Here is a 22,502-nt window from a genome sequence, read left to right on the forward strand (position 1 = left end):
TTAAGGGTTTGGCATGCACAGAGGTGACTGAGTATTTTCAGAACTAACTTTCTTTCCTAACTGATTTGAGACTTTTGCTGGTGTTATAAATGGCTCGGTCTTCCAAATAGGGCAAGAATCAAAGTTTACAATGTATGAAAGGAACGCATTTCCCTTCAAGCTCTCTATTGACACAAATTGCTAAAACCTTCCTCACACTGGAATGCAAAAGATCAGGTGATTGGTTAACGTAGGGTTGGCAGCTGAGCAGGGGAAACATCTTCAAAACTTCCAAATATTTCCCCTATGCACAACTCCACCTCCTTCTTCTCTGCTCTCTGGTTGTGAAAGTTTCTGTCACCTGCTCAGGAAGCAGAAGCAGTCAAATGGGATTTCGAGGGATCCAGCTACAGCATCAGTGCCAGTTAGAGGAAGCAATCAATTCCCAGGTAGTCCAGGGTTTGAAGAGAGTTTAAGCAGCTTTCCAAGGAACATGTCCAAGTGCAAACCAACCAATTGATCTGACTCTCCAGTGAAAGAAAAGGAAGTGCAGAGCAGCAAATGCTTGAGAGAGGGAAACCTTTTTGAAGCACAGCCGTTTTGGGCCGAGACCTGTTAATGTGCTAGGCAGTCCCAGGAAGCGTCAAACTGTGAGCCGTGCTCTCCAGCACTGGCGTACTGCACTTTCTGGAGGTTCTTTATTCTGTAATCAGAATTCCAACAATCTCCTCAACAGCATACAGATCCAAAACCCACAGACCCAGATCAAACAGCCTCCCATCTGGTTGTATCATTGTCAGGCATGCATTCTTTTCTAGTAACTGGTCCTTTCTTCCTTAGTTCAGATCAAACACAAATAACAAAATTCAGATGACTCCTAAACTCTCCAGACAGCTCTGGTGTTGCTGTAGGATGGAATACAATTGTTTTCCTTACAACCCACCAGTTCTTTCCATGTCTGTTCTGGACCTTGGGATCTCTTTTGGGAGCTACATTACGCAGAGAACTACAATAAGGCTGAGATCACCGCTGCTTCAATGTAATGCAAAGGTGAAGGCCTTTATGACAGCCAGTTTGGAAATGAATGCAGCCCCATCTTGTCAGCATCAGAGCAGAGCCAGCTCCAGATGGCTCCAAAAAGGACCTGCTGCTGGCCAGAGCCGAGGCAGGGAGTGCCGCTGGGTGGGCTTCGGGGGAGCACATTTAAGGAAGGGGGGAAAATACTGCTGTGCAACAGCAGCTGGGAGAGAGGATTGTGAAAGCGTGAGAGAAGCAGCCCTGCAGCTCCCAAGAGAAGGGCCGCAGGAGGGCAGGAGGTGCTGCAGGCAGGCAGGCAGCAGCAGTTCCCCTGCGGGCTGTGCAGGGAGAGGCCCCTGGTGGAGCAGGCTGTCCCCCTGCAGCCCATGGGTCCCCCATGGAGCAGATCTCCACGCTGCAGCCCCCCCATGGGTGGAGGAGCCCCCGGTGGAGCAGGTGGATGTGGCCTGGAGGAGGCTGCGGCCCATGGAGAGCCCCCGCAGGAGCAGGCCCCGGGCCGGAGCTGCAGCCCGTGGAGAGGAGCCCACGTGGAGCAGGGGGTCTGGGGGGAGCTGCCCCCACCCGTGGGGGACCCGTGCTGGAGCAGTTTGCTCCTGGGGGATGGATGGATGGACCCCGTGGGACGGAGCCGTGTGGGAGCAGTGCTTGAGGAGCTGCTGCCTGTGGGCAGCCCCCGCAGGCTCAATTTGGGAAGGACGGCATCCCTGGGAGGGACCCCATGGGGGGCAGGGGCTGCTGACTGCAGCCTCCATTCCCTGTTCGCCAGCACTGGTTGGGGGGAGGTGGATGGTGAGAAGGGAGTGGGTGGTGGGAATGCCTTTGTACTTTACTTTTAGTTTGTCACTGCGCTAGCTTGCTAGGAATAGCTAATAAACTTCATTAATGTCCCCACACTAAGTGTGTTTTGCCCGTGATGACGACTGTCGAGTGATCTCCCGGAACGGCGGCTGCGAGGTGCGGCCGGCGGCCGGCGGGGCTTGGCGGCGGCACCGCGGCGGAGGGGAGCGGGGAGGCGCTTCCGTGCGCGGCCGGAGGGCGGCGGCGGGCGCAGCGTGAGGAGCGGCGGGGCCCGCACCCGTCCCCGGGGCAGCCTCGGGTCCCCTCCCGGCGCCGCAGCCCCCTCGTCCCGCCCCGCCGAGGAGCCTCAGCCGTGCCCGCGGGGGTGTCAGGGCAGCGCCGCCGCCATGGATGAGGAGCCCGAAAGGACCAAGCGCTGGGAAGGAGGCTACGAGAGAACATGGTGGGTGCGGGAGCTGCCTCCCTTCCCCTGCCCTGCCCTGCCCTGCTCAGCCCCGGGGAGCGCGGGGGGGGCCCCCTGGTGCTGAGGCAGCGGCTGTTTCTGTGCAGGGAGATCCTGAAGGAGGACGAGTCGGGATCGCTGAAGGCGACCATCGAGGACATCCTGTTCAAGGCGAAGAGGAAAAGGTACAGCGCATTTGGCCTTGCACCTTCAGCTGGTGTGACAGTGCTGGAAAAGGAGAAGAAATAGTTTCGGATGTGTGGTAGCTGGAAGGTCAGGGCTTACTCTGGTGGAACACTGTAAAGCTTGGCGATTGCCCTCCTGTGGAAGAGGGCTGAGAGGGATGGGGACACTCAGCCTGGAGGAGAGAAGGATCTAGGGAGACCCCACTGCAGCCTTTCGGTGCCTAATGCTTGTAAAAATAAAAACAATAAAAAAGTACCTAATGCTTTCAGTACCTAAGGCTTGTAAAAAAAAGCTGGAGGAGGAATCATTACTGGGGTAGATAATGATAGGATAAGGGGGTACGGTCTTAAACTAAAAGAAGGTAGTTTCAGACTAGACATTAGGAGGAAATGCTTCACGCAGAGGGTGGTGAGGCACTGGCACAGGTTGCCTAGAGAGGCTGCGGGCGCCCCGTCCCTGGAGATGTTCAAGACGAGGCTGGATGAGTCCCCGAGCAGCCTGAACTAGTGGGTGTCATCCCTGCATATGGCAGGGGAGTTGGAACTGGGTGGTCCTAAAGGGCCCTTCCAACCTGGGCATTCTGTGATTGCAGTGTTTGGACTGATGAGAGAAAATCCTTTTTAATATACAAAACATGTTTCAAGCTGTTTGTTGGTATGATGGCGTCAGATTTTTGCTTAAGCTTCTCAGAAAAGCTGTTAGATAAAGTCTGAGTTTGTTTTGTTCCTGGTTGCATTAAAATATTCAACGCCAAGTAAAGCATTCAAAATTAAAGCTCATGGTAAGAACTGTATTTTTATTTTTATTTTTTTGAGAGGCATGAAATCCATTTATAATTAACGGTTGACTTTATAATTTCATATTTTTTTTTCAATGGAAATAAGTGTCCGTGGTTTATGGTTGCTTTATATTTGCCCAAACTCCAGTATTAGATTTGTTTCAGAGTTTGTTTTAGGCACTGCACTATCCATTCACTTGCAGCTTATGTAACTTTCTGTGTGTTTTAATAGACTCCACGAACACCATGGACAAGTTCGACTGGGAATGGTATGTTGACATCTTACCCTTGACTGTCCTGAGTCCAGAATTGCCTAAGTAGAGGTGGTATGCCTAACCAGAAGTAACTTTTTCTGACTTAATGTGCTTGAGACCAAAGCTTGCATTCTACATCATCCAGTCTTTTCTAAACGCTTTTTGTGTGCTCAGTGGCAGCGGAGGATGTAAAGCATCAGTACTTTTAGTGGTTGAGGTCTGGTGTGTTTGCTGCTGTATCAGGGTGTGAGGGTGTGCTCTGTGGCTGCAGTCAGGTTGCGTATGTTTGCTATATTGAGCTTTCTCCATGTGAAAAACCTGTGTAATTTTAAGGAGTTGTAGATGACATTATTGCATGATGCGTCTGAAGTCTTAGATAAAGAGATTAAATGGGTGCAAACTATGCTTATTTTGTCGCTTATTTTCAGAGATAGAGAGTGGTGGGTGTTTTTCAAGATGGACTTTTGTTTCATTTCAAAGGACAAATGGAAAAATGCATGAATTTTTTCAGTTGTTGTTTAGGGCATAGTCCTAAAAAATAGTGGTTCAGCTCCGTGTTCTAAATTTTCCCTGTTTGAAGAAGGAAGTTGTTGCTTTTCTGAGTAAATAAAATAATGAGCAGTACATTTAAATATCTGTTCTGTGAGCAGTAAAACTTGATCCTTCTGTTAAAATGTGAACCTGATGTAGAATTAACGTTTTATGTCAATAATGCAGATGCGTCACCTTTATGTGGTTGTTGATGGATCAAGGACTATGGAGGACCAGGATTTAAAACCGAACAGACTCACCTGCACTTTGAAGGTATTTCCATACAGAAAATTTTTCTCTTTATTAATCTACTGTTTCTATGTAAATCAATTTCATTTTGAGTTTAAACGAAAGGCAGTCTCTTGCAATTGTTTTGTTTTTTTTTTTTGACACATCCTCATCTCTTCTCTCATCCCTACTGTTTATTTCCCTTGTCTCTGTTGCTAACCTATAATTTTCCTTGGGCAGTTTGGCTTTGGTTTTTTTTGAATAGCAAAAGCTGTATGGCATTAGTGTGCCTTGCAGGAGTACTTCTGTACAGCAGAAACAGCAAAACGCTTCTGCAGTGTGGAAGCTAAGATAAAATGTTGTGTGTAATAGCGGATGGAAGATCAAACATGCTTTCATTATACAATTAGATTTTTTTTTCTTACCATAGTGTTTTCATAAATTCTGATTTGGATTGCTAGTTCAGACTGTAGAGGGCTTGAACTGTGTTCGCGCAGTGTTATTAGAGAAAGTCGTAATACAAACCACTAAACTCTGAGTTTTGTAGATTTTGTACAGATTTATGCTTTTTAGTATATCTTAAACCTCTGTTTGAATAAACACTGATCTAGAGCTTCAGCATATAAAGCAAATTTGCTTTACAAAGTAAAGGATAGGAATAAAAAATTACGAAGGAGAAGGATGGAAATGCTTGGGCAAAAGGAGGACAGTGGAAGGGATGGGCTTATTCCTCTTTAAAAAAATAAGAATACTGAATGTTTTGCAGGTACAAATTACTTAGTATATGTGAAGCAAAACTGTATTAACTGTATAACTTTACTGTATGTAAAGAAAAACAGTCTTGGTTTTTCTTTATAGTTACTGGAATATTTTGTTGAAGAGTACTTTGACCAAAATCCTATTAGTCAGGTGAGTACAACCATGCAAGAAACAGGTAACAGAAATCTGTTTTTAAAAAGCTACTTTTAGTTTTAATATTTTCTAGTAAACTTTTCAGTTGCTAGGTTACTTTCCACTCTTTTATCATCAGTCTAATGAAATTCTTGGTTTTGCGAGAACTAGTGGAAATAAGAATCTATCTATTCTTTCCCTACATTCCTAAACATAAATCTAACACAGAAGTCTCAATTATATTACTTCAGATATTTAGAATTAAAAAAAAAAGGAAAGAAAATAAAAGAAAAAAAAGTGCCTTATTGCAAAAGTAAATTGAAGCTACAGGAAAATGTGTTAACTGATCCATAGTGTTGTGGTGTTGCTGTTACATGTTCAGGAAAGCCTGTGTAGTTAAATAATTGTTGATCTATAAAGAAGTACGAAGCAAAACATGGCAGAGATGTAAATTAATGTATTTTTAAACTCATTAAGAAAAGTTCTGTCTTTTTGTTTTACTCTCCAGATGGGCTTAATTGTAACCAAGAGTAAAAGAGCTGAAAAAATGACAGAACTTTCAGGTAGGGAGGTGGTATCTTTTGTAAAAACTTCAGAGCTGTTGTCAGTTAAGTTAATTTCGCAACCCGTTGATTAATTTTGTATTTGTTGACATCTGTGCATTCCTTGAGATTTGACAGGATGTTATGAAGCAAGGTTTCTTGAGTTCCTGCCTTCTGTCACTAGCAAGCTATGTGTTTTCAGAAATGTAGTTTTAAATCTTGTCTCTTTATCAACCTGTAAAACTAGAACAACTTTATTGAAGAGTCGGAGAATTCCGTAATTCTTCAAGTTACTTTGAGGTTAACAGAGTAAAATGAGTTCTGCCTCTATTGAAACACTTCGTGAGGCAGTTTTCACTGTGATTCTTTGTTCATGTGAAATGCTTAGCAATACATAATGATTTTCTTCCTCTTTTGCTTCTTAAAGTTTTTAACAATGGAATATTTCTGGAGTAAATGTCTTTTTGTTGACAGATTGTTTTCCACGTTCTGACCATGAAGTTCAATTCTAAGGATGGACTTAGAAGTCATAGTTTGAAAACTGTTTCTGTACAAGTATATTATAAACTCTTAAAATATATTCATTAGTCATAAGATACAAAGTTTAAATACTTAAATTCCTTTAACACATTACTTTGAACTGTTTTATTTACTCACAGGTAACTCAAAAAAGCACATAACTGCTCTGAAGAAAGCAGTGGATATGAACTGCCATGGAGAGCCATCTCTTTATAATTCCCTAAATTTGGCCATGCAGACTTTAAAGTTAGTTTGTAAACTCTTTTTGTTTTTGTTTTCCATAGTCATTATAATGCTGGTTGTGAATTTTTGAGAGGACAATTTTTTGCTGTTGTGTTTTTCTGGTTTGTTCTTGTTTGTTGGTATTTGTTCTTTAGGAGTAGTTTCTTGCATTGGCCTGGTGTGAGTCTTTAAAAGGTAGCTTTACATCCTCTTAGAATACTAACTGTTAACTTGTAGGATGATAGCATATTTAACTTTCTAACACAATTTCTGTTCAGAGATGTGCTTCTTACAGGAAGCAATAATATTTTAGAAATAAGTTTTTGATGTTAGATTGTGTATAAATATAGTGATGATAGACCCTGCAGTGAATTTTTACTAGAGAGCTAAGGCATGAGACAGCAGAGTTTGTGATTAATAATGGTAAGAGACCAGTAAAATAAATAAGTTTGAATCTGATAGAAGTTTTTGACAGACTTCAGAAAGATAGACTTTTAAGTAGGTTAGATTTACAAACTTTATTTGCTGTGTGAGATCACTGAGATCAGAAAACATTTGCAGAACAGTGTTTATCAAGTAAGTTATAGCTAGAAACATTCCCAGAATAAAACTGGCAGTCAATGTCACAGAAATGATCTGAAGGACTAGTTGAAAGAGAGTTTTCAATTAAGAAGTAAGAAGAAAGACAGGAGTTAATAGGTTTACATCGATAAACTGATCAGATATTTTTAAGAAGTTAGCAACACTGTAGTAAGTCTTCCAAGTTTGGAGGTTAATTTTACCTGTGAGAGTGTAAGTATAACTTAAACATTAGCACAAACAATTAGGTAACAATTAGACTTAATCAAATCTTGTATCTTAGAGAAAGCTTTGGGTTTTAGAAAGTGAAATTCTGGTGCTCAAAAGGAGCTTACCAAAGTTTTTCTTAGTTTATAGGCAACTTCCTATCATGTCTTCTTCTGACTTTAGTACATTGAAGTCCTTGCAAACTTTAGCATATGTATAGCTTGGTGTACAGAAGTCAGTTAACCATATACTTTCTTTAGGCACATGCCAGGACATACAAGCAGAGAGGTTTTGATAGTCTTCAGCAGTCTGACAACATGTGATCCAACCAACATCTATGATCTAATTAAGGTACAGAAGTGAAGTTTGACTACTACTATGAACCTCCAAGCTGTTAGACTAAAAACAGATGGTTGCAGTGTCATCATCAATAAGTTTTTGTTTAAAACTTCAAACCTTTACTGGTCAGCATACAAATTTGATTATTCTTTCTTTTTCCACATGAAGTGTTTAAAAGCAGTTAAGATCAGAGTGTCTATCATTGGTCTAAGTGCTGAAGTTCGAGTTTGTACGGTACTTGCCCGGGAAACTGGTGGTATGTATCTGAACTTTTATAGTTATAAAAAAAGTTTAAAATCAAAATCAAGTAATTAGTTGGTAATTTTCTTCAATGCATGTTGGCATTAAAGAATGAGTGTTCTGTCATGCTAGCAGAAAATACAAAAGCTTCTCAAGTCTGTGAAGTACAGTATTCAGTGAAATAATACAAGCTGCTAGATGTATCTGTAGAGAGAAGAAATGTGTCTTAAAGCAGGCTTCTACCTATAAAACTGTATGATGTGGAACTTAGTGCAGCATGTTAATACCAGTTACTAAAAAAGTAACTCTTACAATATAATTACTACAGCGTAATGTTGGAGAAAATAATAAGGGCCCTGTAAGTAAACATTCTGGTGTATTAGTTTTAAAGCTTCTGTTCAGAAGGATTTCCAAGATTATATTTCATATTTTTTTAAGAAAAAAATTTTTTTTGAGTTGTCTTTTTACGTAAGTTGTTGTTTTCTGTTATTTGTAGAATATGTTTGCATTACTTACCTGGTCATAATATGAGAGTAACGCATTTCTTTCCTCATGACAGGAACATACCATGTTATTTTAGATGAATGTCATTATAAGGAACTGCTAATGCATCATGTTAGTCCTCCACCTGCCAGTTCAAGTTCTGAGTGCTCCCTTATTCGAATGGGTAAGATATGGTTTTGTTGCAGTCCTGATGCAAGATCTGTAAATCTGTCTTTTTCTGCCTTTCTGTCTTCTGTTTTAAAGCAAAACAAATGATTTTGCTCAATTTTTTGCACTTTTTTCAATTTAATTTTTACTTTACTAAGTAGATTTCTATTTATTTAATATTGTTCCTACAAAATAATAAGCATTTAAACAAATTAGAACAAATAAGACAAATTACACAACTGCAGTTGGAAGCAGTAAGATGAAATAACACTGCCTGTATAGTAACTGGTGTGAATGTAAAGTTTTTGTTTTTGTTTTAAAAAAAAGATGATATACTGTATTTTGTTCTCCCTCTGTATTTACCCCTGCACAAGGCATCCATTACAGAAGGTTAATGGTTGCACAAGTCAACCTTTAATTGTCTACAAGACCCTTCTATTTGGACCCGTACATAGTTTGTTAGGACCACTGTTGTAGTGGTCTTTCATTCATTTCATTCAACAAATGGATTAGGTACCTTTTCTTCTGATGTGTTTCCCAATAAAATTAAGCCTGGAGTTAAACTAGAATAGCAACACTAGTACCAGTGGTTAGAGCATTAATTTCTCATCCATGCACTTTCATAGATAAGAATATATTTATACATAGATTTAAATACTGAAGCAATTTACTCATTGGAGATAAAACATAAACAGAAGTAGTGAAAATAATCTGGCTATTTGAGATGATCTGTAAAAAAAAAAAAAAAAAAAAAAAAAAAAATTGGCATAGAAAGACCAGTGTCTTCTACAGCCTCCATGAAGTGCTATAGTCTCGTATGTCATCATAATTACACTTGGAAGAAGAGTATGTTCTTGGCGTATGCTTATTATTTTTGCCTTAATAAGAAATCACTGTTCAAGCAAGCATTCTTGTAGTGCCCTTTCTGCTTTCCTACTGTTGCACATTATTATCTTTTTTAATTGGTACTTGGAAATTGGTACTGGCTCCAATGGGTTTCAGTTAATATAAAGTTAATGAAAAGCTGTTTTGTTTTTTACAGCTGGGGAAAATAAAGGATTTGTTGGTGAATGTATGTATAAACTGTTAGGAAAATTTGCCCCCTGTTTAGAGTGCCTTGCTTCCTGTAACAATGAACAAAAAAAAATAGATTCACTAAGTGTTTAGGATAATCTTTGAAAGTCTGCATTACCATAAGAAAATGAAATATTATTATGTTTAAAATCAGACTTTTTTCTCCAGGTTTTCCTCAGCACACTATTGCTTCCCTGTCTGATCAAGATGCAAAGCCATCCTTCAGCATGGCGTAAGTAGACTTGATTATAATTCAATGAACTGATTAGAATTCTAGGTTAGAATTCGTCATACTTGAATATACTTAGCCATATTTAGCAAATCTGATTTTCAGTGAAAATACTGCAAAATAACATGAAAAAGGACTAGGAAGTAATGTGTTGTGACTTTTCAGTAGAAATCTTGCTTTTATTTGCAATCCACTATGTGGTCATAGTTATCTCTTTAAAATATGCTTTATAAAAATTGTATTTAGAATTTTTTAAGATAGTAAATAGGGTTTTTTTTTGGTACATCTATGCATACTACCAATTTTAAATGCATTTCTTAATTCAAATATTTATATCCTTGTAAAGATACAATGATGATAAATAAGAGTATTATCTGTAATAAAGTTTTTTTATTTATTTATCAAGGTGACATAAAAGGAAAATTTAAAACAGAGGCCTTGTTTGCTTGGTGTGCCAGTGCTCTTAATGAAAGGAATCATAGTCTTCAAGGATAATATAAGAATCTGAATTTTCAGAAGGAAACAGTCTGCTCTTTGAAAGAATAGGTAGTAATGTACATCTTACAGTCAGTACAGAATGTTGGGAGGCGAGTAGGAATATTGATACGGATGTCTTGAGTACCTTTTTTCTAAAGTTTTATTGACTCTTTTACATGGGAAAATTTTGGTCTTTGTTCTGTTTCCTTAAGAAAATGTGATTACTGATATTTTACCCATATTAGTAGTTTTCTGATGCTTCCATATGCTTGGAAGTGTTGTATAGAAGCTACTGTAACTGCTAAAACTTTGTTTTGAGAACTGTACATTTTCTTACATTTTTGATTGTCTTTCTTTGTTCCAGGCAATTGGAAAACAACAGTGAGCCAGGTCTGACGCTGGGTGGGTACTTCTGTCCCCAGTGCAGAGCAAAATACTCTGAACTTCCTGTGGAATGCAAAATCTGTGGTGAGTAACAAGAGAAGGTGAGCAGATGCGTTATGTGTTAGTGATTAAGAGTTATGGGGTGGAGAAATGAAACTACACTTAGCAATTAAAGGACAGTTCTACCTTAAGAAGCCTTCATTCGTGTCCTGGAATTTCAGCTTCATACAAGGGTCTTTCCTGTACATACAAGGGACTACACCTATAATAACAAAACTTTATCCTACAGGTAACAGTAAATAATCTCCTGTTGTTCATGTGCCTGTTTCTGAATTCCAGAGTGTGTGCAAAAATGTTACTGACAAGAGCCTAGATGGAGCATAAATGTATCTTGTTATGTTAAATTGCATAGAATATATGTTTACAATGGTTATATCAATTGTTGCTGTTGTCGCTTTCTGGGATCAAGGTGAGGATAGAAGAGAAAGGCAAGAACACCAGAAACACTTGCTAATGAGCATACGTTGTAGTAATACAGCAAAACATAGTAAGTTGTAGGTGTTTTACTACCCTTACATCAGTGACTAATAGATGTTTTGTTACTTGCCTGGATTGACCAAGTAACTGACAAGCTGTCATTCACATTTGTGAAAGAGATTGTTGTATGAAGGATGTTGAAAGAGGTTTATACACACCAAGATTTACTTGCAAGGTCTGTAACTGATGGCTTGCAGTCACCTTAATAGTAGGAGTTGTTTTCAGGGAAAATAAACATAAAGGAGTTGGCAGATGGAGTGAGGGGATGATGGAGGGAGTGACTGCATTGTTTAATCAGGATCAAAGAAAGCTCTTCAGCCTTCCAAAGCTTCGCAGATTGCAAACGGTGGTGCTTGTCCCTGCTCAATGAGGGCGGGAGGATGGATTAACATCTTTTGTAGGATTAGTATTGTGTGAGCAACAGCGATCCACCTGTTAACTTCCACAGTCATATGACTAAAACGTGGTAAGTCTTATCAAGATACTGTATTAGGCAACAGGATGAAATAGTTTGGAATCATCTTGTTCTAGTTTGATTTCCAAATGTTGTTATCAACATTAGTTTCATTTCAGCAAGTGTAACTCAGAAATTCTTTATATCAGGAAGATATTCTCCACAACTGCAACAGACAGCAAGAAAACAGAACAAGAGTCTGAAAGTTTATTTCAAGTGTGAGTGGGTGACAAAGAATTTTGGGCTAGCTGATGCTCCAGCATAAACCTGTGTTAGCTTAAATATGCCTACGGCATGCTTTGCCAGTGTTTTAGCAGGCTGCAGTATTACCTTGTAGTGTGGCACCATATTGACTGGTGATTTAACACAGCAGTATCATCACTACCAATGATGAATGCTGCAACTAGATTTAATTGGAAGACCCTTCTATGACTGTGTTCTGTTTTTAAGATGAAGATGAGAAACTTGTTAAGTTTTCAACTCTGTGTTGTAAACATACTTCTGAAGATTGACTTAAACCTTCTAGTCAGAAATCTCAACAAAACAGAATCATTACTTGTAAGATTTCTCATATAATAATAACAATGTCTTTTTATTTGCAGGTCTTACATTAGTGTCTGCACCTCATCTGGCTCGATCTTACCATCACTTGTTCCCTTTGGATGCCTTTCAGGAAATGCCACTGGAAGAATATCAGGGAGAAAGGTATGCAAGTAATATTTGTGATAGTGATAATATAAACTATAATAGTGGTAATGATAATATAAGAATATCTAACAGTAGCTTTCATACTGTGGGAGACACTTTTGAATGTTCTGTGATTTTTGGTCACCTCTGGCAAAAAGTGCTTCTAGTTACCGTTAGTAGTTATTCTGTGTATCCAGTTGAATGGCTGAAATAGTTCCTATTAATGGTTATTGTGTATGATTAAGATGTTAACACCACTATATATAATCTTATTACTTTTTTCAGTTAAAAAACACGATTTTTCTTCTAGGTATTGTCAAGGCTGCCATGGAGAAATCAAAGATCAAAATGTAAGTATGTTGAACTGCATTGCAACTTGCATTGAGATATAGAAGACAAGTAGAGATAATCCTATTGACTTTTTCTGAAGGCCAGAAAAATACTTGGGGAAGTTTTTCTCATGTCATAGTTCTCTTATAGTCAGACAATTGTTGCTGTACTGTAGTGCTGTAATTTTCTTCTAATTCAACTTGTTTCTCTATCTTTTCCTCACAGGTTTATATATGTAAAGTATGCCAGAATGCATTTTGTGTGGAGTGTGATGTGTTTGTTCACGATTCTCTGCACTGCTGTCCTGGCTGTATTCATGAGCACCCTGCTCCCATATCTGTATGATGTCATCTCTTTTTTAGAGATTGTCATGTCAGTTTCATTCTTGTGTAAACCCATTTTGTTTATTCAGCCTTGGATTTCAGTGAGGTGCCTCAGAACCAGAAGGCCCTGGATGATTTCAGAAGGTTGGATACTGGGTTGGGAGCAAATTTTAATTTTTACTTACTGTATTAATGATTTTATAACTGTTAATATATTCCTGAATTATCTGTAACTGATTTATTTTTCAAGTTTTGAGTTTTTTTTAGTGTTACTGTTGATAACATGTACATTTGTAAATGTGAAAGTAGTAAAACTGGTTTTAACCTATTAACATGATGATTTGTGTTTGATTTGTTCAAAAAAAAGCTCTGAAAATATATTTTATCTATTTTATCTATCTATTATCTTTTCAGTGGGTGGTGAATTATTCTGTTACGTTATATGGGGCAAAATATTTTTGTAAAAAAGTAACAAAGATAATCTTTTTTTGCAATTAGTTGGAGGGCAATTCAAAGAGAATTAATTTCAACAATGGTGACTGTTCACCTCAGCCTTCAGTAATGTTACTCAATTCAGCTGTTACTCAATTTCAGCTGCTACAAATATGTTGAAAGTGCATGTTAGATTATAATGGTAAGGTCAAAAGTAATTGAATTCTGTTACTGCTGTATATGTAGTTGTATGTTATAAGTTCCACTTGCTTGTAGGTGTGCAAGCTTATTGAAAGGCCATTGCAGAGCTGTAAGAGCTGAATTCAAGCAAACTGTGCTTAGGTAGTCGAAGAACTGAATGTAGTGATCTATTTTGATTCTGAGTCTAGAATGAAGTAGCGGAACTGTAAGTCAACTGCTCCCCAGAGCAACAAAGAATGGAAACTGAGAGGAATGTAAGATCACAGAATCACAGAATTGAAGGGGTTGGAAGGGACCTCGAAAGATAATCAGGTCCAACTCCCTTGCCAAAGCAGGTTCCTTAGAGCAGGCTGCCCAGGTAGGCGTCCAGACGGGCCTTAAATATCTCCAGATTAGGAGACTTCACAACTTCCCTGGGCAGCCTGTTCCAATGCTCTGTCACCCTCACCTTGAAGGAGTTCTTTCACATGTTGGTGCAGAATTTCCTGTGCTCTACCTTGTGACCATTACTCCTTGTCCTGTACTTGTTCTTGTGCGAGTCTGTGCATTTTAATTTAAAAATTCATAAAATTTGAAGTAGAATCACTTTTTCATATTTAGTTTTGCAGCATTTCTTTGCTGTGGGATTTGAAAGCATTGTTTAGTACACATTTTCCTAAGGGAGTACATGTACTGGTAAAGGTGTGGAATTATTATGGATTTGTACAGTGGCAATCTTGCCTTTGCTACTTCAGTTTTATATCAACAGCAAATGTAGTCAACTCCTTTGCTTGCCCTTGTCTGAATCATTCATGCTGCAATCCACAGTGCAGATCACATTGCTGGGCCCTGTAGTCCCACCATTGACCTTCCTTATTTGCTAGAACTGACCATTTGTTTCCCATATTTGCTACCTGTTTTTATCCAGTTACTTTTTCTCCATTGTTATGGCTCAGTTCCCTTAAAAAACTGGAAATCCAGGTGGATGTTATCAATCTGATTGCCCATCTGTAATGTACTTGTTGATCCCTTCAAAGAACTAAGGATTTGCTTTTTACGAGCCATGTTGACTCTTCCAAGGAGTTCGTATATATCCAGGCAGTCATTCTAGCATTTTTGTTGCTTCTGCTGATCTGCCTGTAGCAGATATTAGGCTTAAGGACCTGATGTCTTTTTCCCTCTCCCTGAAAGATGTGAACTGTTTTCTAAAGATTGTCATAATATTTTCCCTGGGAATCTCTCTGAATTCCTCTGCAGTGAACATTAATGCAAATACTGCAAAGGATGGCACTTCAAGGTCTCTGCCATTGCATGGTCTCTTTGAACAGTTCTTTAATATCTTTTATAGTGGATTCTAACACCTCTCTTCACTGGCTTTTTTTTTTCTGCTATCTGGAAGAAGGCTTAGATTCCTTTATCTTCTTACTATTAACCGTTTCTTTATTATTGTTATTATCCCTGATTTTAATTTTTTTCATATTTCATCTGCTACACCCTTTGAGCCTTCTGTCTTATTTGCTCAAAAACTACAGTTTTTTGAATGATATTTTCTGATAATCTGATTTATTTTACTGTCAGTCATACTGATTTCCTGTGACTTTTCATAAATCTTTTCTAATAAATATCACAGATTTGTGTTGCAATTCCATTGTAATATCTTACAGGAAACTCTCAAATGACTGCAAGATATTTTTTTATTATTTGGTTGCCAGTTTAGTTGTATGGTGTCATTTTTTTTAAGCGATCATTTTCAATTTTCTTATCTTTACATAGGTCTTGTTTTTGAAGTCTAACACAGCCTTATCAGATTCCTTGTTCCTGTGGGGATGTTGCACAGAAATAAATCACAATCATTCCTACAGTAATACTTCGTAAGGAGATTTTTTGCTCCTCCCAGCACAATTTTCAATACCAATTCAACTTCCATTAGTAAACTTGCTAGCCACCATCTAAAGAAAGTCACCTGTGCTTTGCATCTCAGTGTGGTGGCGTCAGTGCAGTACACTTCGTGGATAACTGGAGTCACTGGATACAATTCTATTTTTTGCCCATGTTGCTTCTTTCATTTCTTTGTGCCTTAAGACAAATTCCTGCTGTGAAATAAAAGTTGACATAAACTTTTGCTTTTGTTTTTTAAATACTACTGTGATGTTTAAACATATAATCAGCTACATGTTTTTGGTTGTATCAGGCATTGTGCCTCTGCAAAAAGACTTTTTTTTTTTAATTAAAATTTAATGTTCAAAAGTTGAAATGAGGTAAAAGTTTCCAAATAAAATAAATGGGTGTCAAATAGCAACATTTTTCTTCCAAATGGAAACAAATGGAGAAATGTATTATACTAACTACTGTGTCTTTTGAAAACACTGCTTGGAATCTAATCAACATAACAGCCTACACAGTTTTGTGCTAATTGTGAGAAACACCTCAAGTAATTTTCTTCAGACAGACTCTTCTGTGAAGCTATTTTATTCGCGATTGCATTGGCAGGCGTCCTGTCAATCAGAAGTGCATCCCAGCAAACAAGTCATAACCTTTTATTCCCTATTACCTGATGCCTGATCACCTTCCCTGTTTCCTCATTGGCTGAGTACTACAGGTTCACAAGCTACTCGACGCTCCTCTATACCATATATGTACAATTTTTCTTTTTTTTTCAACCCTTTAATTTCTCCTTTCTTATGTTTTGAGAACTTCTGATCTTTTTTTTTTTACTGTTCTCACACTGCACGTCCTGTTTTTTTCAAGCTTCTACCTTATTTGGGAACAGTGAGGCCTTCTATTGTCCGCTTACCTACTTAGCATTTCTCCTTATTATGACTACACAGCTACCTTGGAATACAGAAGAACAATTCTCTACTGCAAAAACACAACTTTGTTTCTCAAAATTCCCCCTTCTTCTTTTCTTACTCCTATTGTTGTTTTTGCACCTCTTCACACACCGCTTGTGTGTTTTCCAACTTGAGTTTTTCCAACATTAAGGTGCAATATTCTTCTTCAGATGTCACGGGATGATAGATATACAATGCCATTATTATTACAATACCAACAAATAGTTATCTGAGCCAATTCTATTCAGGTAATCCCAAAATTAGTTTCTCCCAAATGTTTCCAAATCCCCAGGAAGTATCATTGTGAGCTACTCTATGTAGGATCTTGTTTGTTCATTTGTTTGTTTGTTTGTTTGTTTTTCCCAAAATATTTTTGAGATCAGTCAAATTCATCCCATTTGATCTACATATATACAGCAACTAGTATAAATTACAGTGCATGCTCCTCCTTATGAGATTATTAATAAATCTAATACTATTTGATTCTAGAGTACTATTTTTGCGAACTTAGCAAACTTATTTTCTAGTTCTTCAATATATTTACAATAGCTTTTTCTAATTCACTCACCCTTAACCAAGATAAAAAACACCTTGCAAAATTGTAAAATGCTAGAGAATTTTACTAAAGGATTATCTGGAGTCCACTTAATTCTGCGTGTGGTCTCAGGGGGTCTTTGGCTTTGTGGGTCTTCAATAATAGTTACATCTGGAATTATTGCCTCCAGGGCGCAAGCTCCCTTCCATCCTACGGGCAACACCTTCCTGGCTTTATTGCCACATAGCCAGTATCACTCCTTGCAATTCAGGACAGACCATCCGGTTACAGGATTCTCGTGTTGTATCTGATGTGCAGTATGTATATTAGCATTCCCGTGGCTACCATATTCAGTACAGTATGGATTATTCCCTACTTCATGGATATTTCCACACCCAGGGTCAGTACTATTGCCCCCTGAGTTTCTATCATTGTTTAAAAGGCACTTTTGATAACACAGTATTGTAGCCAGGATTATGTGTAGGGAGCTCAACTTCAAAATATATTCCTTCCTGGGACTATGTTTGATCTGTCATTTTTAGAAATCTAGAGAATCCAGACACAGTTGCTGCTGGAAACAGCAATCAGGGACAAGGCCTCTTCAGTCTTTCTAGGGTGCAAATCCAACAATTATTTTGAGATAGAACTCTGCATTCATTGGAAATGCTGATTCTTCCCTCCATTGTATCACTAATCCATTGAGAAAAGGTATTACTAAAATAAACTTAAAATACATAATTTCTTTCTATATATACACCCCTATAATAATTAAGAAAAACAATAAAAATCACAAACTAATGAGGATTCTTCCGGTGGGATTAAATAGCCCCCTTTCTCCCACTTCCAGAGAGTGTTTCCTGGAAACACTCCAACCCCTTTTACTTATTAATTCATTAAGAATTCTTCTAAGGAGAAGTTAAAGGTTTACAACAGATAGCTTTAACAGTTTTAACCTTAAAAGTCTTTGTTAATGCAGTCTCTCTGGTATCAGGGTTAACTGATGCTTTTACCCAGGTATGAATCCATCATTTCTCACCCATTCTTGCTGTCGTCTTGGTAGTCAGGAGCACTTGGAACAGTCCGTCCCACTCAGGTTGCAGTTTCAGTTCTCTCCATGTTTGCATCATATCCCAATCTCCTTCTTGGAATGGATGGATCAGGGCTTCCAAGAGTGAGGTTTGAGCTAACAGTCCACGGGTCCTGAGAGATGATGAAGAGGACAACAGCCCAAGCATAAAGTTCTTAAAAAAAAAGTATCTTTTGTCTCAAACTGAGGTAATTCATTCCCTTTGTCCATGTACAGCAATCCAAATAATATTTCATACGGTAAAACTCCCATTTCTTTTCTTGGTGCAGTTTGAATGTGGAGAAGTGCCAAAGGTAAGCACTTAGTTTGGGGAAGCTGAGTTTCCAGAACTTGGTCAATTGCTTCCTTACTGTCTGATCCTCTCCGCCCTTCCAGAAGAGGAAGGAGTGTGAAATTTCCACTTAGTTCCTAGAGTCCACATTAGCCCTTGCACTATTTCTGACATAAAGTGATTTCCTTGATCAGAGTCAGTATTTTCAACAATTCCATACCTGGGAGTTATTTGTTCTAAAATTACTTTAGTTACTATGTTTGCAGTAGCAGATACTGAAGGGAAAGCTTCCACTCATCCTGGCAAAAGATCGACCAAGACTAATAAGTATTTAAATCTACCTACTCTAAGGAGTTCTGTAAAATATACCTGTACATTTTGGAAGCATTGAATTCCTGGTTCTCGCCCCCTTTGATCTGGCTGCAGACAATTTTCCTGTTCACATTTTGACATATAACACGACTGCTGAGTACTTGTTCAGCCAGAGTATATATATATTCCTACACATATTTTCATAGCACCACATCACATGTTGCTTGAACTCCCCAATTACCCTCTGTAAAACAGTTAACATTTGTAAAACAGTTAATATTTGCCTCATTAGCACTTTATTCAGCATTTCTCTCCCATCAGGGAGTATCTGTTTTCCTTTGGACTCTTTGACTCCTAATTCCTTAAAAACCTCTTTCTCTTAAAACTTTTACTTCCTTTTAATTTTGTGTAGGGGTAGCTCAACAGTTCCCTGAATCTTCTCTGGATTTATTCTTTGTTCCCCCTCAGACACCAGGTGCCATAAATACTTGACTTCTCCTTCTATGTACTGTAATTTATTTTCCAATACTTTCAAGCCCTGTTTTGCCAGAAAGTCAAATAGCCTGTTAGTGGCTTCCTTCTCAACTGTTTTCTTCTGTCCTGACAATAAAAGATCATCCACATATTGTAACAGTAACACCTCTTTTGGAGGTTGGAATTACTCCAAAAATTTGTTCTAGAACTTGCCCAAATAAATTGATGGCCCAGTAAACCCCTGAGGTAAAACTGTCCATCCGTATTGCTGCTTCCACCCCATTTCAGGGTCTTTCTAATCAAAAGCAAATATATCTTTGCTCTCAGGGTCTGAGAGCATCCCATTAATAATACCGTTATTCCAGCCTAACAATTTATTATTTGAATGCCCAATTTCATTATCAAATCCTTTCCCAACAAGTTAGTCCCTGCCTCAGGTGCATGCAATAATTGCCCAGTGATTACTCTATCCCTAGTCTCAGCTTGGTGTTCCCAAAAAGTGGCACTGTTATCCCAGTCCCTTCTACCCCCATCACGTTTAGGGTTTTATTAGTTAATTTGAGCCTTGATACTTTACAGGCCAGTAATGACCTAGCTGTCTCAATGTATCGGGTTCACCTGGCAAGGTTCTGGGAGCAGGGGGGGCTGCAGGGGTAGCCCCTGTGAGAAGAATCCAGCAGCTGCCTTGCCTTAGATAAGGGACAGTTTCAGCCAGCTCCAAAGGGGCCCACTGCTGCTCAGAGCCAACCCATGAGCAATGCAGTTTACATCTCTGAGAGCACACCCGAGAAAAGGAAAAAAACAAAACAAAACAAAACAAAACAAAAACTGCTGCACAACAGCAGCTGGGAGAGTGAGGAGTGAGAAACCTCCCTGCAGACACCAAAGTCAGTGCAGAGGAGGGGGAGTGCAGTGCAGAGGTGCTCCAGGTGCCGGAGCCAAAGCACCCCCCGCGGCCCACAGAGAGGCCCCTGGTGGGAAAGGCAGACCCCCACAGCTCACGGTGTAGCGCAGCAGAGCAGATTTCCACACTACAGCGCATTTAGGAACAGCCCAGGAATGTCCCCGTGACAGAGCAGGGGGGAGAGTGACTGTGAAGGGGCAGTGGAAATGAAGCACCACGGACTGAGTGCAGCCCCCACGGACTGACTGCAGCTGCCGCTGCCTCCGGTGCAATGTTAGGATTATAAGGAGCATAACTTGTTTCCTCCTCCAAAAAAAGGAACTTTATTGTTTACATATAAATTTCAAGCCCGAATTTACATCAGACCCGTATTTTGGCCAAAATACTGAACTTCCTTTTATTAGCTTTTTAGGCCGGACAGTTACACAATATCAAATCACTTTTAATTATATATGTATTTTAAACCATTTTCCCTATTTTTTATCTTGTTTTTCCAAATCCTTATCATTCTCTCCAAAGGGCTATATTTAGGTACAATCCCGGGGTCTCCAACACCACTCTGCTGACTCTTGGAACCCTTAATCCCCATCTCTTCCTGACGTGCTGCTGTGGACTTTACCACCCACAGGGTACCACACACCTTCACCTAGGATTAGGACAGAGGTGGGGTGTACTGCCAAGCACCTCACTTCACCGTGCTCGTTGTACCGTACACCTAAGGGCCCACCCCCCCCCAAAACTCTCTTTCACTCCTCTCCTCTCTCTTTTGCTTCATCCCTCTTCAGCCAAGGGGACTTTGTTCATCCCCTCACAGGACCACTGAGCTTCGCAGATCAGGACTTCACATTTGCTTTGCACTAAAAGTGCGCCTCGTTCACACTCACATTCATTCACACCAGTCTCCCCGAACCCAACCCAAAGCAAGATGCGGTAGTTTCCCTTACCTCGGTCCGTGCATGGCTTCCCAGTCCAGGTTATCAGCAGTAATCCCAGTGCCTGTTCCCAATCTGGGCTGGACTATATGTGGGCTGTGTCTGTGTTTTGTTTTGTTTTGTTTTTTAGCATGCTTTGGAAAATTGCAAATACATGCCAGTTGCATACAAAATATTATGTATATGCTTTCAGATACAAAACAAATTAAGTTGTAATAACTTTCTGTTATGTTTTGCTTCTGATTTTTTTTTTTTTTTTTTTTTTTCCCAAATACTATGTCTGTTTCAAGGCCACATAGTTTTGTTGATATGCATGTGAATTCCTGGGGGAAGATTTCTTACACAATGAGTTGCACAACAGTACTGATAAACAATCACACAGCTGACATCTCAGAAGTAAATTTGCTATTTGTAGTACTAGTCTTTGACAGCCTTCTGCTAATCCAAAAATGGCTAATATTGCCTCTCAAAAATGTCCAAATGATTTGATATGTATGTTTCAGATGGAAGTGCTCTATTAATTTTGAAGGCAATAAAGACATATTTTAGATCTCTGAAAGCATAATAGTTTAAAACATTATGGTATTGAGATGGTGGAGGAAACATTAAAAGCTATAGTTACCAGGTTATAAATGAAAGTATTTATTCATTCTTTGCATTAACCAGCAAGTAAATCTTCATTTTACTGAAAGTGACTGTGGCTGTTTCTGTTGGGAAGCAATAGACCCTCAGGCACTGGAAAAAGTACTCCCTATCTTGTCTGAAATTCTTCCAAAAAGGAGCTCTCTGGTGTCACCTCCTGGTGAACGGCTGGAGGAGCCAGTGAGCATCTCTGGGTTTCACTGTACTTTTGTTGAATGTGCAAAGAATAAAATGGTACTGCTTCATTTGAGATAACAGATTACCATGCTGTTTATTTTATTTAAAAAGAAGGTGTGGGGAGCTGGGGTCAGTCTCTTCTCACAGGTAACTAGTGATGGGACTAGAGGGAGTGGCATCAAGTTGTGCCAGGGCAGGTTCAGGTTGGAAATTAGGAGAAATTTCTTCTCAGAGCCATCAAGCACTGCAACAGGTCGCCCAGGGAGGTGGTGGAGTCACTGTCACTGGGGGTGTTTAAAGTCTTTTCCAACCTTATGATCCTATGATTCTAAGTCAGTAGGGAGTCCACGCAGTTCTGTCCATCAGAACTTCGCTCCCTGTTTTGCTGGTTTGAATATATGCCCTTTTTGGTGCTCACAAACCTCTGTGAGGAAGAGAGAACAATTGGCAACTCAGTCTGTATCATGTAATAGTTGCTGTGACAGATAAATGAACAGACCATGGCTTCTGTTTCAGCTGCCTTGCTCCAGGAAGATTACTTTTCTGTCTAGGGCCCCTAGATAACCTTCTGTTATGATTTCCCAGCTCTATTATAATATTGCATACAGTACAACCAACATTTAGCAAACATCTGGTCAAACAGGGCTTTACAATCTACCTAATAACTGTAGGGAAAAGATAAAAATTTCAGCCCCACTAAATATTGAAAAACTACATTATATTTTACTTTATTTTATTACTTAATAATTACTAATATTTATAATAATTACTTAATAATTAATTAATAATTAATAATTACTTAATTA

General features: G+C 39.1%; 1 protein-coding gene and 1 long non-coding RNA gene across 3 annotated transcripts; one reads left to right on the forward strand and one right to left on the reverse strand.

Moving 5' to 3' along the window:
* The first annotated feature begins 1,980 nt into the window (after nt 1-1,980).
* Nucleotides 1,981-13,256, forward strand: GTF2H2 (general transcription factor IIH subunit 2). Of its 2 annotated transcripts, XM_068666693.1 has the most exons (15): nt 2,003-2,257; nt 2,365-2,442; nt 3,454-3,490; nt 4,193-4,279; nt 5,093-5,143; nt 5,634-5,688; nt 6,327-6,432; nt 7,455-7,545; nt 7,702-7,789; nt 8,333-8,440; nt 9,667-9,730; nt 10,569-10,672; nt 12,182-12,284; nt 12,577-12,616; nt 12,822-13,092. In XM_068666693.1, the coding sequence occupies exons 1-15, from the start codon at nt 2,202-2,204 to the stop codon at nt 12,939-12,941; spliced, it is 1,188 nt and encodes a 395-aa protein (XP_068522794.1). In that variant the 5' UTR covers nt 2,003-2,201; the 3' UTR covers nt 12,942-13,092. The 2 variants fall into 2 exon arrangements, with proteins under 2 accessions (XP_068522795.1, XP_068522794.1); XM_068666694.1 differs by lacking the exon at nt 12,577-12,616 and having other exon boundaries at nt 1,981-2,257; nt 12,822-13,256.
* Nucleotides 12,515-22,400, reverse strand: LOC137847957 (uncharacterized). Its single transcript, XR_011091128.1, has 2 exons — nt 20,890-22,400; nt 12,515-18,097 (listed from the first exon to the last, which is right to left on the reverse strand). It is a non-coding gene; the product is annotated as an uncharacterized lncRNA (long non-coding RNA).
* Nucleotides 22,401-22,502: the final 102 nt, after the last annotated feature.

The sequence above is a fragment of the Anas acuta genome, chromosome Z (genome assembly GCF_963932015.1).
Source record: "Anas acuta chromosome Z, bAnaAcu1.1, whole genome shotgun sequence".
NCBI classification, from domain to species: Eukaryota; Metazoa; Chordata; class Aves; order Anseriformes; family Anatidae; genus Anas; species Anas acuta.

What these genes read in the sequence shown, in the direction of transcription:
- GTF2H2 (XM_068666694.1), top strand. Translation starts at nt 2,202, where the DNA reads ATGGATGAGGAGCCCGAAAGGACCAAGCGCTGGGAAGGAGGCTACGAG. An exon ending in GACAAGTTCGACTGGGAATG is followed by an intron (nt 3,491 to 4,192) that starts GTATGTTGACAT and finishes TCAATAATGCAG; the next exon opens with ATGCGTCACCTTTATGTGGT. An exon ending in AAGCCATCCTTCAGCATGGC is followed by an intron (nt 9,731 to 10,568) that starts GTAAGTAGACTT and finishes TCTTTGTTCCAG; the next exon opens with GCAATTGGAAAACAACAGTG.